Source organism: Chaetodon trifascialis, chromosome 21 (genome assembly GCF_039877785.1).
Source record: "Chaetodon trifascialis isolate fChaTrf1 chromosome 21, fChaTrf1.hap1, whole genome shotgun sequence".
Taxonomy (NCBI): Eukaryota; Metazoa; Chordata; class Actinopteri; order Chaetodontiformes; family Chaetodontidae; genus Chaetodon; species Chaetodon trifascialis.
In genome coordinates, this window is record NC_092076.1 from 19,076,836 (window position 1) to 19,103,463 (window position 26,628).

The 26,628-nt window shown below is 43.0% G+C and overlaps 1 protein-coding gene across 3 annotated transcripts in view; it reads left to right on the forward strand.

Annotated features, from left to right (window-relative positions):
- Positions 1-26,628, forward strand: part of spag9b (sperm associated antigen 9b) — a 40,358-nt gene that overhangs the window by 11,146 nt on the left and 2,584 nt on the right. Inside the window, exons 3-29 of one of the 3 annotated variants that reach the window (XM_070990069.1) lie at positions 2,373-2,443; positions 3,369-3,472; positions 9,646-9,793; positions 11,508-11,585; positions 12,912-13,335; positions 14,277-14,370; positions 15,529-15,653; positions 16,174-16,231; positions 16,501-16,653; positions 16,749-16,806; positions 17,079-17,209; positions 17,998-18,054; positions 20,256-20,435; positions 21,399-21,528; positions 21,629-21,718; positions 22,090-22,251; positions 22,365-22,536; positions 22,695-22,904; positions 23,183-23,339; positions 23,775-23,903; positions 23,992-24,072; positions 24,189-24,256; positions 24,358-24,506; positions 25,049-25,220; positions 25,360-25,473; positions 25,817-26,008; positions 26,457-26,588. In XM_070990069.1, the coding sequence (XP_070846170.1) occupies positions 2,373-2,443; positions 3,369-3,472; positions 9,646-9,793; positions 11,508-11,585; positions 12,912-13,335; positions 14,277-14,370; positions 15,529-15,653; positions 16,174-16,231; positions 16,501-16,653; positions 16,749-16,806; positions 17,079-17,209; positions 17,998-18,054; positions 20,256-20,435; positions 21,399-21,528; positions 21,629-21,718; positions 22,090-22,251; positions 22,365-22,536; positions 22,695-22,904; positions 23,183-23,339; positions 23,775-23,903; positions 23,992-24,072; positions 24,189-24,256; positions 24,358-24,506; positions 25,049-25,220; positions 25,360-25,473; positions 25,817-26,008; positions 26,457-26,588 (3,639 nt within the window). Of the gene's footprint in view, positions 1-2,372; positions 2,444-3,368; positions 3,473-6,881; positions 7,480-9,645; positions 9,794-11,507; positions 11,586-12,911; positions 13,336-14,276; positions 14,371-15,528; positions 15,654-16,173; positions 16,232-16,500; positions 16,654-16,748; positions 16,807-17,078; positions 17,210-17,997; positions 18,055-20,255; positions 20,436-21,398; positions 21,529-21,628; positions 21,719-22,089; positions 22,252-22,364; positions 22,537-22,694; positions 22,905-23,182; positions 23,340-23,774; positions 23,904-23,991; positions 24,073-24,188; positions 24,257-24,357; positions 24,507-25,048; positions 25,221-25,359; positions 25,474-25,816; positions 26,009-26,456; positions 26,589-26,628 lie in introns of those variants that run through there. The other 2 variants (XM_070990067.1, XM_070990068.1) reach the window with 2 other exon arrangements.

A 26,628-nucleotide genomic window follows, 5' to 3' on the forward strand; every position in this document is an offset into this window, starting at 1 on the left:
GAGAAACTTCAAAAAGTATTGTCTTCATTAGTCACTGGGACACAAAAACATGGGAGAATAGGAGAATAATCAGATAATACTTATATAGAGTACCTGCTGTTTGTCCGGGATATCGAAGTCTTCCAGGATGCGTGGACATTGGCACTAACTGGAAACACTGCACTCACGTCACTTTGATTGATGGAAAACGAAATTTATGTCAAGCTAAAATAAATGATTAATTCAGCAACACAGTATAGGACATTATAAGATTTCTTTATTGTTTAATGTCCAGCAATGTAGATATAAAATATCTACATGCCAAAGACACAGTTAATGTAATATACATGTAGTATGTATTTTCCCACAAAAATAGATATTCAAATAGTTCGAACCTGTGTGGTTTTTTGTTTGTTTGTTTGTTTGTTTTTTGAGATGGAATAATCAAACATAATTTTTGGCCAATTTTCTCAGCCCTACCGTAGTCCTTCTTCAGTCTCAGGCTGTGCTCGTCCCTCCAGGGCTTCTGAAGAAACCCTCATGATGTGTGCATGACTGCACTGTTGATGGTGTGTGTGACTGCACTGTTGACAGTGTGTGTGTGACTGCTTGTTTGTTCCACTGCTGGACCGTAACATACGCCGAAGGGAAAATTTGAGAGCTCTCAGCAAATTTCTCCTTACTTCTTTCAATGTGACACTTCCCCTTTTTCTGTTTATGAGTTCCATTTGTCTCTGTTAGTGGGCTGAATTGGCAGCAGTGTGCCTTGGATCACTAAGTTGTTTGATGTTGTCAGTGGAAAACACACACACACACACACACACACACACACACACACACACACACACACACACACACACACACACACACACACACACACACACAGTCTAACTCTATAAACTCAAGAACACTTTGAACACTTTGATGAATGTTCTTATTTCATTACTCACTCTCATTATCTGCAACTATTTTGGATTCAGTTAATCATTTCAGCCATTTTCAAGCAAAATGATAAAAATATGTTACAGTTTCTCAGGTTTCTCCTCAAATGGGAGGATTTGCTGATTCTCTTTGTCACGTATCACAGTAAACTGAATGTATTTGGGCTTTTTGTTCAGACATATTAGGATGCTTGAAGCTGGTGGCTCTCAATTTATTACTTAAATCAAGTATTTTTTATTTAGACATCAATGATAATGAGTTCTTTCAGTAGTATATATTGAGGCTTCTCATATGGGGCTTTCCTTCAGGATCACTTCCTTTTACTCTGCACACCTCTACATCTAACATGGATTATTTCTGCCTCACTCTTTAACCGCTTGTTCCTCTATCAGGCCTCTCATAACCACACTGAGTCACAGTTTACATCATTCTATGCAGCTGCTGTCTGAACGTGTGCTCTTCACTGATCACATAGGTGTTGAATTTCTCTAAATTTTATACTGCATTGTTGAGCACCTGAGACTGGTGCTGCAAAGCGTGAGGAATGAGGTAGGAATGGTCCTGTGAAGGAGTTGCTCAGTGCGTGGCCACTTGTACAGATATGCAAGAGACTTTTTCTGTGAGACGGCATTTTTCCTGCTGGCATCTGAAAAAAAAAAAAAAAAACACACATCAAGACTGCTTGGCTGTTTTGACTACAAACTAATATCACCACTGCAAAAAAAGGGACTATCATTGATGCTACTGGATATGACTGAGGCTCATGGTTTCTCTACAGATAGGTGTACGACTTGTTTATAACCTGTTTTTTTCCTTTTTGCTTACATGGTAAACAGAGTTAACATGTACATGTTTTGATGGAGACGGTGTCATTCCTCACCTTGAAGTTACTTGGACTTTCATTATGACAAACCACATACATTAAAATGTGGCAACTTTCTAGACCGCTCTAACCAGAGACCCAAGGAGCTGCCATGTCTTTTGCATAGATTTGCATGTTTACATTACTGTTGTTGTTAAAATCACATCAGCTATTGATGAAGTTGAATGTTGGAGTTTTCAGGTGGGTTGAAACATTAGTGATGAGGAGACATGTGTGATTTCATAGCTGTGATTCTGTGATTCAAAGAGGAGAGATCCTCCTGTCGAAGCTGTCCTCGGTTTAGTTCAGGTGGGGTTTGTTGATGCGTGGTGGCCCTCCTCTGGCTCTGAGATGTTATTACAGCAACCACTCCACCACCACACTTTGGTTTCCCAGTGGGTAAATCATTTGTCTGTGGGACATTTAATGCATCGTTTGTCTGAGAATATTTGAAATGACATTAGTTTATTTGTATAGAACAATTGGTGTTTAGAGACAAAGCTCCTTGTTGTTATCAGGAAATCTTGCTGCAATCCTATGGCTTGTTCTGTCAAGTGTACTTTAATTGTTTTCTCTCTTTTTCATCTAGTCAACAGATTTGAGGAGAGAGAAGCAGAGCTCAAGAAGGAGTATAATGCCCTTCATCAGAGACACACTGAGGTATGCTGGTCTGGGATTAAGATATATATGTTCATCACTAGGTTGTTCATCTATGCATGGCATGTGTTCACACTGTAATGCACACTGTACACTGACTACATGTGTTTTTTTTCTTTTTACAACACAATAACCAATGATGTGTTTGGATTTTTTTTCCGGATTTTTCATAAATTGATTCTAATTATTGATTGAGAAATGTATACTCATACATACAGTATATGGATGCACTGTGTACTACAAGTGAGCAAAGAAGCACAAGCAAAATTCAGAAACAGATTCATAAAGAGGCAAATCTGGGCAAAGGTATAAAACAACTTGTCAAGTCCTAGAGGTGAACACATGAAGCAAGCATGGGGCAAAGTGAACATATAAAGAGGAAACAGTGAATATATCATTTCACTGATAATGAGCCCCTTGTTGCCACCCCACTCAAAATGACCTGTCAATGACAGAAAAACAAAGGAACTGAAAAATGGAATAGCGTGGGCTGGTTGAAGAGGAATCCGAACATGAGAGGTCTAAACATGAATCTGTTTCTGCTGAGACGTTGGTCTGCCTTGGACTGTTATTCAATATGCGTCACTAACAGATGTCCAGTGTCCAAACAAGCCTGTCAGGCTTCAGCAGCCCAATGCTGATCTGAATAATGTTGAGTAGAGAAGATGAATGTGGAATAAAAGCTGTCTGGAACACACTGTAAGTACCTCACAGCTGTGTCAGGACACAAGATACTTCATATGTGAGTGACCATAGTAGTGACTGATGGTAGGACTTCTGCTGAGCTGTTACATGTACACTGCAGTGAAGTACAGGCTCTCTTCAGAGTTTAATGCAATAATGAAACATGTAAATACAAAACAATTTTACATCAACAAGCAGAATTTTTGCTCATTCCATGGCCCTCTGTGTGTTCTATACCTTTCAGATGATCCACAGCTACATGGAGCACCTGGAGCGGACTAAACACCAGCATGCAGTGGCTGCTCCAGAGCCCTCAGATACAGGCACAAGCACAACACCGAGGACACGGTGAGACAAGCCAACCAGAACCACAGCAGTTTGTTCCACTTCACTTCACCACCTTCACTTCATGCTGTTTGTCGATTCTAGATTTAACACAGTCCCTGAGATCATCCAAAGCTACGTCAATAGTCAGTCCTATAAACATCTAGACTTCAAATGGAAAATTCATGCCAACATAGCAGAAGCTCTGGTCTTAGCCTTTGCTCTGTTTGAATATCTTATCCATTATCCTTATCCATTAATTGCAGTTCAATCAATGCAACCTCCATCAAACCCACTAACGCAGTGTATCCCAGCTGCGTGTGGAGGCTCATTTCATAGATTTGTTTCTTATTGAATTGTTTACATTTTATTCACCCACCACATGATTAGACACTCTCTGATGATTAAATATACCTCAGTTGTAAAACAGAGTTCAGAAGAATTAAAACGGAAACATGCAATTTGGGGAAAAACATTCGTACAGATTTCATGGGCCTAGATCAGTATAGAAAAATGTAATGTATTCAGTATTGGGAAGTCTTTATTTATTGCTCAATATGAATTGAATTTCAAGGTGGACCCCTGTCTGTTATGTGAGTGATGCTCCAGGTCCACAACCCTGTACGGCAGCAGTTTTAACCACTGCAAGTTTTACCTCCACACACACATCATCCCTACAGACAAGAGGAAGAAATATGTCAGAAGCTGTCTCAGCAGAGAAGTCAAGCAGAGAATGAATGCAGGAAAAGGAGGAGAACTTGAGAGCTTCAGCTAAATGCTAAAATGAGAACTGTGCAAAATGAAGAGATATTGGGTGTTTGTAAATGAAGATGAATGTTTATGAGAGGATGTTGTCAATGTGGAGAAGACAAAGTACAGAACGGTGACCATCATTATAAACAGCTGGAAGGAGTTAAGCTGGAGTTGCTTGGGGTGGATAGAGGATGCTGCGGAATGTGTAAACCAGGGCTGTAGTTTGGCTGTTTCCACATTAATCTACTTCAGCGGGATGATGAACTTTGTGTTTGATTGCTCACCTGCAGAGCAGATGATGCTACAGGGAGCCAGGAGGTTAGGTTAATATTTGTTTTTTATCCAAGATTTAAGCAGAGATGCTGGTTCACCTCTGTGTGTCCATAAGCATCAGTGTTCATCCTGTTTGATTTCTTTATTATCCTTTATTTTTTTGACTGATCCATGGAGCTGTCTACCCTCCTTCACAAGCATTCCAAGGCTGCAGAGAAGGAGCCCCACAGCATAATGCTGCCCTCACCACACTTCCTGGTGGGGAGGATTTGTTTCTGCTCGGGTGCAGTGTTTGGTTTATGACAAATAAAGGGTTGAAGTTGTTTAGTACAGTGGTCAAGAGGCTCCATGTTCTCATCAGACCAGTAAACCTTCATCCACTTAGCTTATGGTAAACACTTACCCAGATGTCATGTTTTCTTCATCTGTGGCTTTTTTTTTGCCACTCTGGTAAACACCGAGGCAGCAATTGTGTGTGCACACGTCCCGTCTCAGCTGTTGGACCTCCTTCATCGTCTCCAGGCCTCTCAGTGGCCTCCCTCAGTAGTGCCCTTCTCACCCTGAAGAGCCTGCTCTAGACAGGCTTCCAGCTGTATTGTGAGGGGTTTTCAATATCTCCGGCATGTCCTCTTATCTTTCCTCTGATTGGTCTCTTCAGTAATCAGATCAGCCTTTTTGGTAGGTAATATTTGTCTTCATGATGGAAATGTAGCATGGTTCTAGGAATGGCAGTGTTGCCTGTTGGTCATTTGGTTAGTCAACTCCTTTGCTCCAGACTGAACTATCTGGACATACATTGAATGCAGTTTTGTACAGACATTCATGGTTCCAGATAGGGGTGGGTATTGCCAAGGACCTCACGATACGATACGCATCACGATACTTGAGTCACAATACAATATGATATTGCGATATCCAAATTTTGCGATATGTTGCAATATTCTACAGAGTTCACTGATAAATGTAAAAGGCATTATGCATCTTAAAATCCGAGTTGTATGTACATCAGATGATAGTGTTAATTCATGGGACAAACTGAGTCAAAACAATGTAATTCAAATTATCCGTGCCATTTTACAACATAGCATTGCATGAACAACATGAGCTGAGCTAATATGTCGGGGTGGTGTCGTGCTAAATGAGTTTGCAAGTTTGTTGTGTACCCGAAAATCTAATGGGAGCGAAATAGTGTTTGCAAAGAGGCTACGCTTTGTCCAGCTCACTGTCTGTCTCTCCTTTCCTTTGGAATCCAAAGTACCTCCAAACATCTGCTTTAAAGTTCGAGGGCGTCTCTAGTTTAACGTTACTAGCCATGCTGGCTTGTTTTTTTCCGGCTCCACTTCCTCACTGCAACCGCCAGGGCAAAAAAAGAGAAGAAGAAGAAGAAGAAGAAGAGTGCCATGCAGTGAGGTAGTGGTACAGCGACACCCCGCGGAAGTCATACTGGATTTACAACCCGTCTGAAATATGATTTATTAATTGAAAAAATATCTATATTAAAATTTTGAATATCGATATTGAATCGGAAGACAAAGTATCACGATATATTGCCATATCGATATTTTTGCCCACCCATAGTTCCAGAGTACCCCTAGTGACTGATCCCCTGACTTTTCATCAGCACTGCCACGAGGTTGATATTTTTGGCTCAGAGTGTTTGGATGCATTGCCATGAAATACTGATACTGAAACTCACATTCTCCACAGAATAATTTGGAATAAGTTTGGTCATTGTTTGACTTAGAATTTTAACTTGCCTAATGTCTTGGTTTACAACGAAATACCTGACAACCTAATGACATTTCCGCCTCAGATATACTTACTTGTGCTTAGTGTTAATCATCAAATGTTAGCATGTTAAATTGCTACGCAAAGATGGTGAACATGGTGATACATGATACCTGCTAAACATCAGGATGTTAACAATGACATTTTGGACATGTTAGCATTTAGCTCAAGTACAACCTCACAGAGCTGTTAGCATGACTCCAGACTTTGGTTGTCAAAAAGTGAACATGAAACAGTCCAATTGGTATGAATAGTGTTTAGCAGAATGTCACTGTACTGTGTATTGTAATGTACCATGGTGCTTTCAGGCAGCCCCCTGTATTTCCTAGCCCCTTACTATCCCTCCCATTAATGCAGACACACTGCCAACCTCCCTCCCCCACACACACACACACACACACACACACACTTACTTTTTGATCAGTCTCCCTGTTTTGCAGCCAATAAGCTGCAGCCTGAGAAGAGGCATATGGAACGAGCTGCCTCAGCATCCAAAAGAGAGAGGGAGATGGGGAGAGACAGAGAGGGAGGGGTGGTGGGCGCTATCAGAGTGGGAGAGGGAGCGCGTCAGAGTGTTCTAGACTGCACAGCGGCAGCCGCGTAGCATCTCGGTAGAGGATAGGAAGAGTGAAGGAGGAAGGAAAAGAGCCACCTGCCAGAAGAGGACGCTGGAGGAAGAGGAGCTGCTGCCGCCAGCCTCTCCCTGCTCTCTGTGGATGATCCACCGCTCTGCTGTGTGTGCTGCTGCTCTGCTTTAATCACTCACTGCTGCCGAAGCCACCAGGATTACTGTTGTTGTGACTGCTACTGGCAGATTGTTCTGCCTCTGACCTGCTCCCACTCTGTCTGCCTCACGATTGAACTGCAGTATTCAGAGCCCAGCTAGACGGATACAGCGTCTTTGACTTCCAGTGGTTGATGTCCAACCAGAGGTCTGCCAAGGGGGATTTGGTGCTTCAGTGACCCCCACCTCATCTGCTGTCATTGTTTGTGCCCCCCAACCCTCCTGGTCCCTGTTGAGGCACTGGGCCATGATCTGGGGGGGCCATGAGCCCCGGGTGTATGCTGCTGTTTGTTTTTGGCTTTGTAGGGGGAGCAGTGGTCATCAACTCTGCTGTACTGGTCTCTCTGTCAGTGCTGCTGCTGGTTCACTACTCTGTCTCTACTGGCGGTTTACCTGCCCTGCCTTCCTTACCTTCCTTACCCAGATCCAGCAGGTATAACATGTATGTGTGTGTGTGTGTGTGTGTGTGTGTATGTTAGCTAAATGTATCTTAACTTGCTGTAATCTGCGTCTTTGTAGCTACTGCCAGTTTGTAGCCATGCAGTTGTAGTGTTGCTGCCATGTGGGTGTGTTATACACAGACAGTATGAGACTGCACGCTCAAAGTAGGTCAAGAGAGAGATGGGAAAAACGACAGTCATACCTGGACGATTTCACCACCTTGGATATATCCACTTAACCACAGTTTCTAGCCATTTTTGATTATTGTCATCGTTTAGTTTAGCATCTCTACTATTTGAAACAGTGGCTGAGGACTGATAGTGAGCATGTGATTTTTTTATTTTTTTTTTCCCTCATCCCCTCAGTTTGAATAGCAAAAGTCAGCATTGGTCACTGTCAGTGGCCTGCATGTGACCTCCTCCTCTCAATATGGTGGCGTGTCCATTGTTTTTGGGCTGCTGCTTTTCATTGCTGCGTGCCGGCTGCTCTTTTCACCGTGGCCGCCATTGTTGTGCTCACACTGTCAAATATTTTTTTTCATACCAAGTCACTGGAGTGAGAGCAGCTGCTGGTGTGTGCTTGGTCTGATGCTGTAGATTTATTTCAATGTCTTTGTTGATATAATTGGTCTTTCACAGGCCAGAGCTCGTGTGACATGGAAGTTTGAGTATGAACATCTCCATGTGAGTGTGAGCTGGTTCATGAGGGCTAGAGATGATAACAGATATTTGTCCTCACTGATGTGTCCCTGTCTATGTGAGAAGTCTCTCAGCTGACCACTTTCTAATAACATATAGCAGAGTACATCATCACAGAGACAGATACAAATGAATTTGTTATTGCCTGAGCTAATATTTGGGAGATAATGAAGTTTATGAGGCAACCGGCTTTATTTCTCTTCCCACCTCTTCACTGCCAAATGGCCTCAAGGGGGTCTTTGCTACACACCTCTGTGAAGTCTTTAATCAGACTTGTCACAGTTTGTTTTGTCTAACTGATTACATTACATAACACTGATCTACTTCCACTGCACCGAAAAATTAACACATTAAAATGTAGACTGAAAAAGATTAACAACCTGCCCATTTAATTTAGCAGAAGTAAATGAAATGTATGATCTGGCATCTAAGTGACTTCAGGGTCAAAACCTAATTCATCACTTTACAATATAACCTATGTGACTTTCTCTGTAGGAACCTCCTCACAACATGGAGACAGAAGGTCAAAACATTCAAACTAATGAGAACATGTCCAACTCTTTTATATAGTGTAACATTGCTCCCACTTTCTGTTACCCTGTATAAACCCCATGCTCTCTTGCACCATGCTGCTGTAGGAAATGCTTTCCTTGCTTAGGGTCTCCTTTGCAACCAAAGGAATTCTTTATGTTTTTAGTCAGTCAGTTGGACAGTCCAACACTTTGGTCTAGACAGAAATATGTGAACAGTTATTGCACAGATTGTCACAAAATTTGTTGCAAATATCCATTTTACCTACAAGAATATTGTTAATGACTTTGTTGATCCATGTTTGTGTCACCAGCATTTCAAATCCAGTCACATGAAATATTATTTCAACAAGATGGATGGGCACAAAATCTTGTGCAATTATTCATTGTTCCCAGATCATGTATTCTACTCATTTTGGTCATCCCCTGACTTTTCTTCAATTGCCCTCATGAAGTTAATATTTGCAGTATAAATAAAATGTCCTGATCACTGTTGGCTAGATTGCCACGACATTTAGTGCACACATTCATATTACCCTCTGGGTAAATTCTAATAAATTTGGCAAACAAATTTCACTTTGTCCGATACTTTGGTTTATGACTAAATAACAGTAAACTAATGACATTCCCATCATCCTCAGCAGTACTTTGTGTTGAGTGCTGTTTAGCAGATGTTAGCATGTTGACACACTAAACTAAGATAATGAACTCGGAAAACATTATACCTGCATAAACTTAAGCAGGTTAGCCTGGAGACGTTAGCATTTAGCTAAAAGCACTGACGTGCCTGAGTACAGCCTCACAGCTACTCCAATTACAAAAGAGGGAGTTGACCAGCAGGCCATTCTCAAACACTTGTTTAGTCCTTTGTTTCAGAATTGCCCTTTATACTTTTGAATTATCCTTCCTTCCATTAATCTGTGTGTTCAGGAAGGAGCGTCCCATCTCCATGGGCATATTCCAACTTCCTGGGACAGATGGTATGACCCCTGACCTCCAGAGGGAACCTGTGGACACCCCTTCTGAGCCATGGAGATTCAACAACCTCAGCCATCCACGGTCCAACACCAGCCTCAAGGTATGAGCCATTATGCACACACACACACACACACACACACACACACACACACACACACACACACACACACACACACACACACACACACACACACACACACACACACACAGAGTGTGAATGAAAGTAAAAGAAAGGCTTCTTTATATCATTAGATCACTAGTTGTAAAGTGTAAAGTTAAAGTCTGAAGTTGGCTTGTAGAGCTTCCCACGAATCAGACTGGTGACATCATCCCCAGTGCCCCTAAAAGCGGTTGTGGAAACAAAATGCAAACACCAAAGAGAGTACTTTTCTATTCCAAAAGAGACGATTGTTCAGTGTGTCCAGAATTTTTAGCAGCCTGTGTGTGTGCGTGTGTGTGCGTGTATGTGTATGTGTGTGTAACTGGGTGGCTTGGAGCCCAGCAAGCAGAGGAAGTGGTACCATTCGGGGGCCTGCCTCAGACCTCAAGGCAGGGTGGAAAGGACAGAGTGTCTTCACATTGTTGCTGTTGGAAACCATGCTGCAAGCTAGGCCTGGTCATGAATATGAATGATCACCTAATAAGTATTCATTTGCTGTTATTTCTCTAGTACAGGAAATTGTTGAGAATTGGGAAGTGGTTTGCGTTTTGGTAACCTTTATAATGACTCATTATCAGGACTTGTGTTTTGTAACTGGCAGAGCCAAGGTGGTTGACAAATCTTCAACTGCTTTTATGCACCTCAGCCTGAGTCCTGGAGTACAATAACAGTGTCACAGTACATCTTTCTGCACGTATACACACACACACACACACACACACACACACACACACACACGCACACACGCACACACAAGTCTGACCAGGCACCCCCATTGCAGATACACAGCAGCGCCTTTGTGTTATGTCCCCTGACTTGACATTTCCCAAAGATTTACAGTTAATGATCCCTTCCATGCTGTCTCACCATAGGAAGGGGAGTACGTTCGTGCGTGTGTGGTGTGTTTGTGTGTGTGCATGTACTTTTCTTCTCTTTTTTTTTTTTGAGGGTCAGGGAAGAGCCATTATCAGCAGAATAGCAGCGGAGGGAAGCTTTCCTCCTATTGGCTGCCCAGTGCCGCTATAGCAGCAATACACGCAGACAAGAGATGTGAAAGAAAATACTCCCATCAGTGCAGAGAGAGATGCATAGGTGGGAATGCATGGAAGAGAAAACAACAGCATGGAGAGTTGAATTCTCTCTCACTCAATGTCTATGGAAACTCTAAAGTCTCCTCTTCCTCCTTGGTCTGATTTCAAGGTGACCTAGCGATCTGTATAGATGCTTTGTTGTTGTCCTGATTGATTCTTTTCCATCAGGCACAGTGCTATTTATAGGGCTGAAGCCAGTGGTATTAACGGATCAGAACAATACAGGGTTAGAAATTCTGCATGTTACAAAGGGCTGCTGAAAGCCGATGAAACCTGAGTGTTTGATTGGTACTGTAAATCCAATTCACTTTCATTCATCTACACTGCAAGCCTTTGCCAACCAGGTCACCTTGTGTATAAATACTGCTCACTACACGGTTCACTCCCACACAGCTTTGTTTTATTGTATTGGACACATTTCAATCAGTTCTAATGGAAAACCCTTTTATGTCTGTATACTGCTGTGCATTTCACCTTAGTTTAGTTCCTTTTTTTTGCTTGAATTCCTTTCAAATAATGAATGTTAGGAAATAATAATGAGCAAGGTCTTTAATATCCCTCAGTCTGAGGAACAGTTCTCCCCAGTCAGAGTGGAAGGTTCGCAGGAGAATTTGCCCAATCAGGAGGCTGATCAGGAGCAGGTAGACCTGTCTGTCACTCATGGAGAAACTAACCGCTGGAAACCAAACTTATCCTTTATAGTAGCTTTAGTAGCTGTGTTGCAGACTTTACTGTGGTGTGATTAAATATAATGCTAACATGCTGGCAATACCTCATATCTAACTGAAACTGCATGATGCTCACCTGCTGAACCAGTTGAACTTTTTGTATTATCAGATTGATTGTTCTTAAAGCAACAGAAGATGTTGTTTGACCCTTTTCAGAGCACATACTGTGGCTAGTCATGGCAGGAAAAGCACATGTGTAATTGATAACTGCACTCAGATCAGAGTGTCTTACTGTCTTACTGGGACAGTTGATGCAACTTAGCCAAAACGTGTTTAATCTGTGCTTCTCATGCTGTGACGAGTCAAAATGTCTGCTTGTGAAAAGGTCTATTTGAGATGATGTAGCAGCTCTTAACACTGTCAGGGTTTGCATGCATATCTTGAGGCTGTGGTTGTGGTTGTTGATTGCCAGAATGGATATGATTTCATGAAAGATGGACTATCCTGGTTGCATGTTGTGGTTTGGTTAGTGTTTGTGTTGAGTTCCAGCTGCATGGCAAGGTGCACACTTTGACACAGTTGGTGCTAACAGCTGTTATTTTTGGCTTAATTTTATTTTAACAAAAGGAATATAGAGTCATATGCTAATGTATCCTCAGAAAGAGTCTTCAGAGTTTGAAGAATCATAACGCAAGGGCAGCTCACTTGTGTTTACCTGAGCTGATTTGAATTTGCTCAGTTGTCATCATGTGACCTGACCATGGAACTTCAGTCATGGTTGACAGCTCTGAAAAAAAGCTAGAAAGTAGTCTTTGAGTTAAGATTGTGTTAGTTAACACCAATTTCTTCTGAGTTTTTCTTCCACTGACTTTGAGAATGGAATGATGGCATTTTGATACTTTTGGCTTGAGCACACTTTAGTGTTGTTGTGATTGATTTATATGGTTGTATGGGGCGGCTGTGGCTCTGCCAATCAGGGGGTTGGTGGTTTGATCCCCGGCCTCGGCAGTCCGCATGCCGAAGTGTCCTTGGGCAAGATACTGAACCCCAAAACTGACCCTGATGCTGTACCATCGGTGTGTGAATTCATATGTATGTCGCCAAATAACTAATTGTAATTGTTATATACACAATTACAACATTGTATTGTAATTGTAATACTTTGTACATTGTAATTGTAATTCAGTATAATGTTGAATAAACAAACATGTTGACTTTGTGAAGGCCATAGTTACATTTTTTTGTTTGCCTTATTATCCCCCATCTCACTTCTCGCTTCCCCTCCTCCTCCATCTTAAGGATGAATTGTCCAGTGCGACTCGTGGAGGCTCCAAGCACGGTACTCCAACCAACCAGGGAAGTGTCTCCAGAAGTGGATCCAAATCCAACACCGCCATGTCCTCCCCCTCATCTACATCTGCTAACTCACAGTCCTCTACACCACTATCTCCTCATGATGGAGCATCCACTGGAGTGAGTCTTGTGTCCACTGTCAGGAGTGGGTCTGCCTCTGCCACACCCCTGTCTACTGCTGCTTCCGATGTTGCCATAAAGTCTGCGGACACGCCCCCGCAGGAACAGGAAGTTTCAGACGGGCTCAACAAGAACCTGGACCGGAACAGTGGGAAACCAGAGAGCAGTAAGAACATTGCATCGGTGCAAGAGGGACAGCAGGGTCAGCTTGGAGGTGATGGTCAGGACTCTACACCCCGCAAAGATGATGGTACAACAGTTAAAACACCTTGTCTATGATGTTTACACAAGACTAGGGACTTTACAGGACTATATCGTCGCTGTCCGATAAAAAGCACGTATCTCCAAAACTCGTTTTTTTCAGGAGCATGAAAAAAGTGTTTTACTCGTCAATTAACTTACAAATTAAACCCAAAACACAGTAATTAGACACACTTAGGACTCGAAATGAAAACCTATAGTTACACGGTGATTAGCAACGTTATTTACCCAAAGATATCATCTAAACCCCTGTCATAATTTCCCGTTCCTGCGTAACACTGCACCACACAAATTACTGCAGAAACTTACCTTTCGGCCTACGTGTATCGGTGGGCTATTAAGATGCTTTGTTACAAGAAACGGTGCAGTGTTTCCTCCTGATCAGATACATTTGGCATGCATGCATCATGCAAGGACAACATTAGCCTAGCGTTAGATGCTATAATAAGTCTGCCAAGTACTGACGGTATACAGTCTGTGTTTACGGACATGACAAATCATCTGATATACAGGCTAAGGTTAGCTAGCGGTTAGCCCTCAGGATTGAGTTGTACAGAACGAAAATATGTGAAATACTACGTGCAAATGACAATCGTGAATGTCTGTTAACTAGTCGAAAACTTGAACACAGTTGTCATACAATAGATTGACATACGCGCATTCGGGAGATACGTGCATTGATGGACACTTCTGACACCCAATGGAGATACGTGTTAAATATGTGATGTAATAAAACGTCTTTCCATTGGTCACTTGGATCCCCAATGCTACCTGTTGCTGGAGGAGAATGTGAATATTCCTTAGCCAATGGAAAGTCAAAATCGTTAAAAGTGGAGATACGTGTTTTTTATCGGACAGCGACGATATGATTAACTACCTGCTGTTAGGTGTGCTCATTCTGTTGTTTTGAGTCTCTGCTCTTTGTTCTAGATGGAACAGACACCCTGGAGAAGTCGGAGGTGCAGGCCATCATTGAGTCCACTCCTGAGCTGGACATGGATCTTGACGGCTGCAGAGGAACAAGGTAGAGGACTGATGATTACGTCTGTTCTCATCATTACACTAAAATGAGCAGCAGTTAACATCTATGTCTTTCAATGTTGTTGTTAACATGTAATACCAAGTAGTTTTTGAGCATACCCCTGCCTTTAAGAAACCTGTATCCTCTGTCTGAACTGCTTGCCTGGTGGTTTGATTTATTTTGGAAACCCCCTCCCCCAAACATTTTTCCAACACCGAATTTGGAGGGGGCGGTGGGGCTGCATCCACTCGATAATCTGACATTCACAACTGCTTCACACAGCAGTTGGCCAGCTGCACAGGCACAAGAAAGTAAAGCAGGGTTCTGCTTCTCCCTCTAGCTCTTGTTTTTCATTCCTGTGGTTGAAAGCTCCAGAACAGCCACTGAATAGATGCTGCTGTCAGATTGTTCTGTCAGCAGCTGTTTCAAAGGTCAAGAATGAAATCCCAGTCTCAACCACCAGTATATCATTTTGCTGATAGGTTTTTTCAAACTTTACTCGAGGAATAAATAGGGCATTAGTTGGGGCCCATCATCAGCTGCAGATTAGGTGAGTGTTAGCTAACTTAGTACGTAGAAAAATAAACTATGGTGTACGTGTTCATATAATGAATGTAGTATGTCACAGATTGTGACATCATTTTTGGAAATCTATAGAATTCAATGACTTGGAGGTATAAGTTGCAGTCTGTCATACTGTACTTGTTAGTGGGATCCGTTGATTGTTGGTGTGGGTCTTGCTGTGGGATTCAGAGTCAGAATGACTGCCCACCAGATGTTATGCTGTTAAATTCCAGTTGGTATCCAGTCACAATTTGGAGTTACAATTAGTCATTTTTGGTAGATGCTTTTATTCAAAGCAACGTACATATGACTACACACACCGATGGCACAGCATCGGGGCCAGTTTTTGGGGTTCAGTATCTTGCCCAAGGATACTTCGGCATGTGGCCTGCCGAGGCAGGGGATCGAACCACCGACCTCCACCATCAACCACCTGATCGGTGGGCAATCCACAGCCACAGCTGCCCACTTGTAAAAAGTAAAAGCTGTGTTCACACGTGTTATGATCATGTTAATGATCATATTGCAGTCTCATGCCTCCTTCATCATGATGATCATCTCTCTCATTTCCTCCCTGTACCTTGTGTGTCCATCCAGCACACCAACTAAAGGTGGCATAGAGAATCTAGCATTTGACCGGAACACCGACTCCCTGTTTGAGGAGCTGTCATCTGCAGGAAACGACCTGATAGGAGATGTGGATGATGGAGCCGACCTGCTGGGTAAGAAACCTCACATTCTCAACATGTCGTGTTAGAATCTCACCATAGACTGTACTTTCACCAACGATTCTCTTCCCCTGTCGTATTCTCTGGATTGTTATTTCTTGGGCTGCTGGGCTTTATCATCCTTACAGATGAGTTTTCTGGTGTGTATCAGTAAATCCCCCCCAAATCTCTTTATCAGCTCCTTATTCTCAACATTTGTGTCCCTGATTCTGTGTTCAGTTTCAGTTCTCTCTGTGACTTTCTTGTGAATGTAGAACTTAGATTAGAGTGGTGCTATTGTGTTGTGAAGGAGCAGTAATACGATAGACCAGAGATGTTCAAAAATGAGACCATTTCACTTCTCATAAACCTCTTCCATCATCTCTTGCATGACTCTCAGACTACAACTTTTTAGGTAAGACTACCAGAACAGTGTGTTAGTGTGTAGGATAGAAAAATATTTTTATTTTTCCTTTTGTGTTGGAGCAAATGAAGCAATTTCTATTGTTTTCACATTATGGGCTGTCATTTTCAGGTATGGGGCGGGAAGTCGAACATCTCATCCATGAGAACACCCAGCTGCTGGAGACCAAGTTAGTCCTCATTAAACACTAAGTTAAAACCTGAACCCTAAAGCAACCACCATTGTCACATTAGTATCTTTATACTGTATAAACCTGCTTATCTTCATATTAAAGATTGATATTGATAATGAGCTAAAATGAGCTAATTGATGAATGCATGAAAACAGAAATATTCCTCTGCAGTACATCGCTGAGAAACAGAACAGTACTGCCACCTTGTGTTTAGTGTATGTAATACATTAGAATGGATGTTGACATGCATGTGTATTTGTTTATAGAAATGCTTTGAATGTGGTGAAAAATGACCTGATCGCACGCATGGATGAACTGTCTTGTGAGAAGGAGGGCCTGCGAGGTGAGCTGGATGCTGTCACTCAGGCCAAGACCAAACTGGAAGAGAGGAACAAAGAATTAGAAGAGGAACTCAAGAAGTGAGTTGTTTTGGACAGCCCACCGGTCTACATGTTGCATTTTAATGTACACTGTACAAAGACGGTGGCTAAAGACTTTGTGTGCTCCCTTGCAGGATTCGATCAGAGCTTGAGGACGCTAAACAGAAGGTCAAGAATGACAATGAGGATGATGTGAGTCCTGCATATTTATGTTTGAGTGTGTGTGATACACCTGTATGGAAAAGAGAAATGCTACCTAAATGTTGAACCTGTTTTAAGCATCTCTAAATATGACCATTTCCATGGCAGTAAAGCCTTTATTGTTCCATGTAAAAAGCTTCATAGCCATCATATTGCTCCTCTGATTTTAGGTAAAAGGTCAGCATGAGCGTGCGTCATGTATAAGCTGCACATGTTTTGAATAGTGGTGGTTCAGTGGTGTCATGGTGGTGTTGTGCCTGCAGAGCGATGTGCCGACAGCACAGAGGAAGCGCTTCACCAGGGTGGAGATGGCCAGGGTCCTGATGGAGAGGAACCAGTATAAGGAGAGGCTGATGGAGCTGCAGGAGGCTGTCAGATGGACAGAGATGATCCGGTGAGACAGGAGGCGGCAGGATTGTGGTCCAGTAATAAGTTGTAATCGCACCATCCATAAGTAGAATCAGATAAAACAAGCTTGTTGTTGAGGTCAGTTCAGATAGAGAGAAAAGTCAATGTGCTTAGTTTCCTAAAGAAAAGCTTCTACATGTAGCTCACATTACTTTTACTCAGTGATGTGTTATATAGCAGCTGTATACTGCAGATGTGATGAGACAAAGTGCTGCTAAGTTCCTGTTTGATATCTGTTCGACAGCTACTGAACTGATGTGAGGAGATCACTCAGATAGTTCATGTCGAAAGTCTTTTAGAAACAGCAAAAAGACACAGCACACAACCCCTTGTAGTGGTTTTTCTTCTTCAACAAAACCATCTGTGGCCAAGTGTCAGTAGCACAGACACCAGCATGCAGAGAGCATATCAACGAAACAACAGCCGAGGTTTCTTTGCTGCTGCGTTTCCAGCTCACAGAACAGCGTTAATTAGCTACTGCTGAGTAAATCTGATTTCCCCTTTCTTCTGCATAATTTGCCTAATTACTGTCTGTACATGACTGCAATTTGATCATGAAGTGCTGCTGCGGTTGAGTACAATTCCCCGGCTTCCTTGCCTTGATCCTTGACACGCACATACACATAAAGCATCCACAAAGGGAAAATACAAAGCTATGCTATCCAAAGAAAACTGGCTGAGTGTGGTTTGATGTTTCAAGTAGAAACGGAGGAACTGACAGTAAAATCCTATTTCAAGCATTCATTTTAATTCAAAGTGAATTGTTTCTCTCAGGGCTTCAAAGGAGAACCCAGCTCTTCCAGAGAAGAAGAAATCCAGCCTCTGGCAGTTGTAAGCTCCTCTTTTCTTTTCACTTCAGCTCTGAGATTCAACAGTGAGACGACTGTGGTGTTTCTGTGTTTCATTTTGCTTTTCTTTTGTATTCCATGTTGAATGGTTGTTTTCTCCAGGATGTAGGTAAATCGTTGACATGTTAATGGTGTCTGTGTTGACTTGGCTTCATTTTGACAAAAAACTCTGAACAGAGGAGAGCCACCCAGTAGAGTTGGGCGGTATCCAGATTTTGATACCGTCAAACCTTCCCCATATTTTCCCGGGGTATACAGTAATACCGTGACTAATTAAAAATCACTTTGCAGGATAGCGTGACATGCGCGCAGTTCAGACGGTCAATGCACATGATGAGAAGCACCAATCCTAACTTGTAGCATACCAGAATGACGGAGAGAAACTCAGCTAAAAGCCTCTACCAAGCATTGTCACCTAAACGAAACATAATTCCTACACCAAGAGATTATATGTGCATGTAACAAAAACACGAAAATAGCGCACGTCAAAGGTACGGCATCTGCTGATTTCACCACTTCACGCGAACCATTAAAGCCCGATAACATATGAAAGCAGAGAGTCTGATGATCACGAAGATGTCTGCCTCCTCACTGTGCGACGAAAACTCGGCAAGCTAGCAGCCAAAAAGTAGCAGAAAAAAAAAAAATTGCTAAATCATACAGTATGCCTTATCTTTGCTGTTTTGTGGTCAAAAGTTATATTCCAGCCCGAAAAAACTAACCACGCAGTTAGTTTCAGCGCACTGTCTCATGAATGAGCAGAGTGCCGACAGAGGACTCTGCTGAGCAGCCCGAAGTGTTATTTTACTGTTTTATTTGCATTTTGTCCTTTTATGAGAGCTAAGAACAATAGCAAGCCGAAAAAAGGCTGAAAAAGTGTTTTCAACAGAGGAGTTTCTCCGTATGCTTGGATGAGATAACGGTACTCTCCCCAGGTGCGCCTAAATGAGTGTCTGGACATGCCTGTGTTAAAACTGTAAAATCTGTAAAACTGATCAGGTTAATTTTTTTAGCATATACTTCTGTCACCTTTTTCTTGAGTAAAAATTCAACCTGATACATTGAACAGAGTTCAATTTTGTCATGACGATGCTACAATTATGTTAGACCCCTATAGACCTATGCGCATCTTTTTTTTAATGACGGTAATGATACTGATACCGTTGCTATTTTTAGATACTGCAGGATACCTTATTACTGCCCAATTCTACCATCCAGCAAGCAAGCAGTGGCTCTGATCTCAGATCTGAGCTGCTTCGCTGGTACATTTGTCTTAATTGTTTATTAAAAGTTAAACATCAAGCGTGACAGAAGTCTCTGAGAGAACTTAGATTGGGAGGAAGCAGTGGTTTGCTCACGAAGGAACTAAATCTGGAAGACTAACTCTATTATCTGATGTGCATGTGGCTCTCCTTTGTTGACTGTCATAAGGAATGTGTTTGGGTTGGACTGAAGGAGGACATTCTGTGGGCAAGGTTTTTGGCCACAGCACTGGGGCAGATGTGTGTAGAAGAGAAGCAAAATCTGATAAATCCACCATCTCTCCTGCCCTGTTCCTGTGTGTCCCTCTATATTCTGCCTGATGTTGTGATGTCTGTGTGCAGGAGGTGTGTTGGGAGGGTTGCTATGGAGATGGGAGGGAAGACAGGAATATGGGTGGAATGTGTTGGTCAAAGCAAATATGCTTATAGATAGTTACAGACTTGGAGTATCTACTATAAAAGTATTCAATAGAAACATGCTAAATATGTGTTGCCATACAGTGTATAAGCTGTCAGTGCAGTGTACTGTAGAGTGAGGGGGAATGAAACGTGTTTCTGTCCAGGCCTGTTGTGTTCTGTGTTGTTGACTAACGTCCTAGTCAGTGCACAATATTAACCCCGCACTCCTGCACTCCCGCACTCCTGCACTCCAGTACCTTGGGAGGACAGCTGCTCTAATACTTGCTGTTTGGGATACAGGTCAATTGGATCTTGGCAAGTTAACAGGAACATGCACATCAATGTGTGATTGCTACCTGTATGAAAGCCGGCATGGCGTGTTGGCATGGGAGAGAAACCTTTATGCCCTTAAATGTTGAGCCCTACCTTTGCCGCTGGAGCTACTGCTTGTGTCCACCCCTCTATATGTTTGTCTGTGTGTGTTTTCTCTTTCCTTTCCACTTCCCCACCCTTACACCTCCAGTTTCAGCCGTTTGTTCAGCTCGTCGGGCGGGGCGGCCAAGAAACCGGCGGTGGAGGCCCCGGTGAACGTCAAGTACAACGCACCCACCTCACAGATTCAGCCGTCCGTCAAGAAGAAGAGCAGCACCCTGCAGCAGCTACCGAGTGACAAGAGCAAAGCCTTTGATTTCCTCAATGAGGAGTAAGTCGCTCAATGAAAGGATGTGATGCTGAGACAAACCCATTTCATACTTTCATATATTTATCCTGACATCAGAATAGCAGTTAAACCAGGGCTGTGCTGAGCTTGTGTCCTACAGAGTATTTTGCGAGTGAAGGGTAGTGACCAAACAATAACATCTCCATAATATTATGGTACACAATACTCATGTCTTTTCCCATTTCTATCATCCCTGTTTATGGATGATATGATATATGAGCTCCTGGTCCAGTCCTGACTAATAATGCTCATAATCAGTCATTTCTTTGTGGTCTCTTTGACTCTGGACAAGACAAATACACACATTGGAAGCACTGAAGTGCAGCATGATTTGCTGTCACTGCAATTTGATTTCCACACGAGGGTCTATGCACAACCCTTATCCCAAAAAAGTTGGGAGGCTCCGTTACACCTAAATGAAACAGAATGTGATCATTTGCTAATCCTTTTTGACAAATTGTCAATTTGAAATGGTGCGAAGACTCATCAGCTTCATTAATTTTTGTAAATATATGCTCATTCTGAACTCGATGCAGCAACACTTTTCAAACAAGTTGGGACAAGAGCAATGAAAGACTGGGAAAGTTGTTAAGTGTCACACAGCGTCCCAACTTTTTTGGAATCGGGGTCGTAGCGCTGATGATGGTGATGCAGGATGGCATCATTAAAACTTACCAATGAATCAATGTCAAGTCTAATCAAGTAATGAAGACCTTTCAGTGTGTATAACTTAATGGTAACAGCTTTTGTCAGTGTGAATACAAACTGGACTAGAACTGAAAGGCAACAATCATTTTTTGTGGACCAAATGATGTGAACTACAGGCGTGAAAGTCCCCCTCAAAACATTGCTCACACTATCTATCAAAGTTTCTTTTATTTTAGTGGAAAACCTAACTGCCCAAGATGTGTGTCATGTGTCAGAGAGCTGTTTTCTGTCTCGCAGAGTGGCAGCCAATAGTGTCGTGTCCAGGCGAGAACAGAAGAGAGCACAGTACCAGCAGGTCAAAGCCCACGTCCAGAAGGAGGACGGCAGAGTGCAGGCTTACGGCTGGAGTCTGCCTAAGAAACACAAAGTAAGGAGATGACTGATGTGGGCCTCTTCAGATGATGGTGCAACTATTGTGATGAAAGTTGGAACAGAAACGAGCAATGGTGCTGTTTTTCATTTTCCAGGCCAATGGTGGTCAGGCAGAGAGTAAAATGAAGAATCTGCCTGTTCCTGTCTTCCTCAGGCCACTGGATGAGAAGGATGCTTCTATGAAGGTATTTCCTCCAGCTCATTGGCGCTACATCTCATTAGCTTTCATCCTAAACATTAAATACATATCTTAAATTGCCAAAATTTTAACAGCTATGGGAAGACTAATGTATGTTTGACTGGAGCGGCTCATAGCCCAGTATTAGCCAGATGCTAATGACATTTCTGTTTAATAGGTTACTTCAATGTTGAAATATTTTAAATGAAACGTTCATGTTCTTTTATAAATGTCATATGATAGCTTGCAGATGTAATGATAACATAGAAACAATGACCCGTTCCACCTTGATGGCTTTCATGTATTTTGTGACAGGAATGCACTGATAATATCTCATACATGTCTCATTGCATTCGACTGCTGTGACTGTATCTTCAGCTGTGGTGTGCTGCTGGTGTGAACCTCTCCGGAGGGAAAACCAGAGACGGCGGCTCCATCGTAGGAGCCAGTGTGTTCTACAATGACGTGCCTGTACCAGAGAGCCCGAAAAGGAAAATAGGATCTCAGAGCAGCCTGGATAAATTGGATCATGAACTCAAGGTAAATACACACGCAGGTTCTACTTATCTACGATTTATAACCCCATATCCCATCCCACAAGGACATGAGGTACCTGTAGCTACAAAAGCACTTACTAACACGCAATGTTTCAGGAGCAGCAGAAGGAGCTGCGGCAGCAGGAAGAGTTGTCATCGCTGGTTTGGATCTGCACCAGCACCCAGTCCACCACTAAAGCTGTCGTCATTGACGCCAACCAGCCCGGACACATCCTGGAGAGCTTCTTTGTGTGCAACGCCCACGTCCTCTGCATCGCCAGTGTACCAGGTCAGCAGATGAATATATGTCCACATGAAGAGAGGATTTTATTACTGACATCTGTATGGAAAGAACTTGTTTGACATTCAGTGGCCCATAGAGGAATCACATCAATCACAACGAGCATGTTTTCTCATTTGTGTTTATATATGCATGTTTTTATTTAGGTGCGAGAGAGACGGACTACCCAGCCGGTGAGGAAGTGGCTTCAAACTCTGAGACGGTACCAGCAGGAGATGGCAGCTCACAATCAACCAACAGCAGCTCAGCTGGTGGCGACGGCGTGCTGGGAGGCATCACCGTCGTCGGCTGTGAAGCTGAGGGAGCAGCAGCTGTCCCTCAGACAGCAGTCAGTCCAGCAACAGACAGAGAAACTGGTGAGAGATCTTTGCTGTTTGATCCCTTTTTCATGTGACATTAGCACGCATTCTTGGTGATCAGGGCCCAAATTTATCAAACCTCTGAGAAACACTCCTGCCTACTTCTGTCTTCCTATGATGTGATAACTGACAGTTCTAAGCAACCTAAAAAGTAAGAGACAGGACAGTCTTTAGTGAGGGACGGACAAAATCTGTAATCCCTGTGTCAACATATCGTATATACCAAAGCTAAAATGACACCATGAATATTAAGAGAGAGATGATCCTCCGTACAGAATCCAGACCAGCAGAGGAAGCCACAGAGGCGACAGAGGCCAGTGCAGGGCCTGCTGACCAAAGAGAGAGCCTGAGGGGAGCCTACACCGAACACGTGTTCACTGATCCGCTGGGAGCTCAGCAGACTGCAGAGGCTCTTGCCAACTACTCTCAGAGGTAACATCAGGAGGCCCATTACCCAGCACAGCGTCATTACAAGTCAGTCCCTCCAATAAAACTGCCAGTTTCATCAGGACAGCCATAAACAAACCCACTGAGCAACAACGTGAAATGCTTGTAAAGCCCTTTACTGTCATGAAACCAGTGAAACCGAGGTACATGTTTGTGTGATGGTAAATTATTATTGCACTGCATTATCCTTCAAGCCATGTTGCCTTGCTGGTTGGCTGTGTGCGTTTTACTGTTAGTTCCCACTTATTCTCTGAAAAATAGGCTGGAGCAGTGTTTCAGGCTTATAGCTAGATCTGACTTCCTTTTAGTTTGCTTGTTTATTGACTGTTGTGACATCAGGTGGGGAATTATTCAGTTTGGTGGTAGGTAGAATTGGGCCAATGCAGCAGCTCTAGTAACGCTTGCTGTCTTGATGACCAGGGAGAGTGACCTGTTGAAGGATGGAGTGAGTTCAAACCCCGACGCAGAGGAGCAGGACCTGATGAGAGAAGAGGCTCAGAAAATGAGCAGTGTTCTGCCCACCATGTGGCTGGGCGCACAGAACGGATGGTGAGCTTTGAACATTTGTCTCTCTTTGCCCAGCACACTTCTGTATGTATACGGCCAGAATTCAAGAAATCTGCATTTCTGATTCTAGTGTGTACGTCCACTCGTCCGTGGCTCAGTGGAAGAAGTGTCTCCATTCTATAAAGCTGAAGGACTCTGTGCTCGGCATAGTGTAAGTAGATACATTCGAAGAAATGATGGATGTCCGTTCTCTGTTTCTCTTTCATGTTGCTTCTTCTTTGAATGTGTAACAGATGGTTTTAGAAAACATTTGTTTCTCTCCCACAGGCATGTGAAAGGCCGTGTACTGGTGGGTCTCTCTGATGGCACTTTAGCCATTTTCCACAGAGGAGTAGGTGAGGGGACGCACACCTTTTCCACATGAACAAGTGAACTCTACCTCATGTGAGGTTTCTCTGTAAATCCGACCATATATCTTGACTTCCGTTTGTGTCAGATGGACAGTGGGATCTGACCAACTACCACCTGTTGGACTTGGGGAGACCACACCACTCCATCCGCTGCATGACTGTGGTGCACGATAAGGTGTGGTGTGGCTTCAGGAACAAGATCTGTGTGGTGCAGCCCAAAGCCATGAAGATAGAGGTATAATAAGACTTCACCCACACTCATTTACTTTAATACAAATGAGTTTGTTCAGTTTAGAATTCTAAACACCCAAACCCGATCTGGACCCACATCTTTCAAACCAGACCCAACTGAACCTGCCTGAACTTCAGCTCGTAATGTTTCCACAATTCAGTGTCCTTCCCTGAATCGCTGGGGATTCAGTTTTAGCTTTATTTAAGCCTTTACTGACTGCTAGCTTTCCAAGCTAATACAAGGCACAGGCTTTGTTCTGTCTCTCTTTCAGCTTCCCAACAGGCATTTTGTATCTACCTGCAGCACGTGACATGCAGCGACGCAGGCGATTGGCAGTTGGAGAGAGAATACTCTTATTCAGTGAACTCTGGCCCAGTTAGAAAGCTCGATTAGAAACCAAAAGCAGTGAGAATAATTTCCTCACTTATGTTTGAAGCAGGAAGGATTTTGTCATGTGCTAGTTATTTTGTCCTCGAGCCACGAGATGTCTTTCCTGCACTCCTCTTACACTTTCTCACATCTCCATATTCTCTCCTCCTGTGCAGAAGTCATTTGATGCCCACCCCCGTAAGGACAGCCAGGTACGTCAGCTGGCCTGGGATGGCGATGGTATCTGGGTGTCCATCAGACTGGACTCCACTCTCAGGCTGTTCCACGCTCACACCTTCCAGCACCTTCAGGATGTCGACATCGAGCCCTACGTCAGCAAGATGCTGGGTCAGTTCACTCTTTTTTTTTTTTTTTTTCAACAGGATTTCTGTGAGTATGCATTCTCTGTGAAGCACAAAAAACACGTGTGAGGAGCTGACAGACTTTCATTTGTGACTCAGATTTGCTTTTTATACCTTTTTCTCAGGTACAGGGAAACTGGGCTTCTCATTTGTGAGAATCACAGCTCTTATGGTGTCGTGTAGTCGTCTGTGGATTGGCACTGGAAATGGAGTTATCATCTCCATCCCTCTGACAGAGAGTGAGTTTACATTTTTTATATATATATATATAAGTTGTGATTACATTTTTTCAGCCATGCATCTCTGAGTGCATCCATCCACTCACTACCACTACTAACAAACCAATGCTCAAAATGAATACTGAATGTTTGTTTGTGTAGAATGAATTCAACAAGAGCATCACACAAGTGACCTCATCTGAGTAATGAAACAAAGTGAATTCTAAGTGTCTTGAAGGTGGACTGGAGCGTTGACTGTTTTGATTTGCCTCCTCCATTTCTCTCTCTCTCTCTCTCTCTCTCTCTCTCTCTCTCTCTCTCTCTCTCTCTCTCTCTCTCTCTCTCTCTCTCTCTCTCTCGGCAGCCGTTCCATCAGCCGCCAACAAGGTAACCAAGGCAACAGGTAACCAGCCAGGAAGTGCAGTTCGTGTCTACGGCGATGACAGCAGTGACAAAGTGACAGCCGGGACATTTGTTCCGTACTGCTCCATGGCTCACGCTCAGCTCTGTTTCCATGGCCACAGAGATGCCGTCAAGTTCTTCACAGCTGTCCCAGGTAAACAAACCAGGCCGCATGCTCGGGAGTGTGACCTTTTAATTTCTGTTATGTCTTAACTCTGCTGTTAAACTCTTTGGATTTTATCAAATACTTTGGATGTATCAAATCTCTCCTTTGTTGGATATTATTTTTTCATTAAACAAGTTGCGCAGTGTTGTAAACATTGCCTTTTTAGTTGCTGCTGCCATACTTGTGCCATACTCTTGTGATATGCAAAAATATTTTTGTGTAAAAGCAAATGGCTCGCAGCAGACTGTCTATATTTAATGTGAATAAAATGTAAAAAACCTGTTTGCTTCTCATATTAAGGAATGCAGATTAAAACCCAGTGAGTCACAGAGTTGACATCTCATTTAAATGAAGTCTGCTGCAGAAGGTCTGGAGCAGAAAAACACAATCTGTACTTGTTTGGTGTTATTTACAGTTTGTGGCTCTGTGCTCTCAGGTCACACAGTTCCATCTGCGTCCTGTGGAGGAGAGGCAGCAGGTGACAAGGCGACAGATGCCGCAACTCAGGAAGGAACCAAGTCCATGTTGGTGATGAGCGGAGGAGAAGGCTACATCGACTTCAGGATGGGTGAGTTTGCTACGTGCAGCAGATTAAAACGTCATTGTCA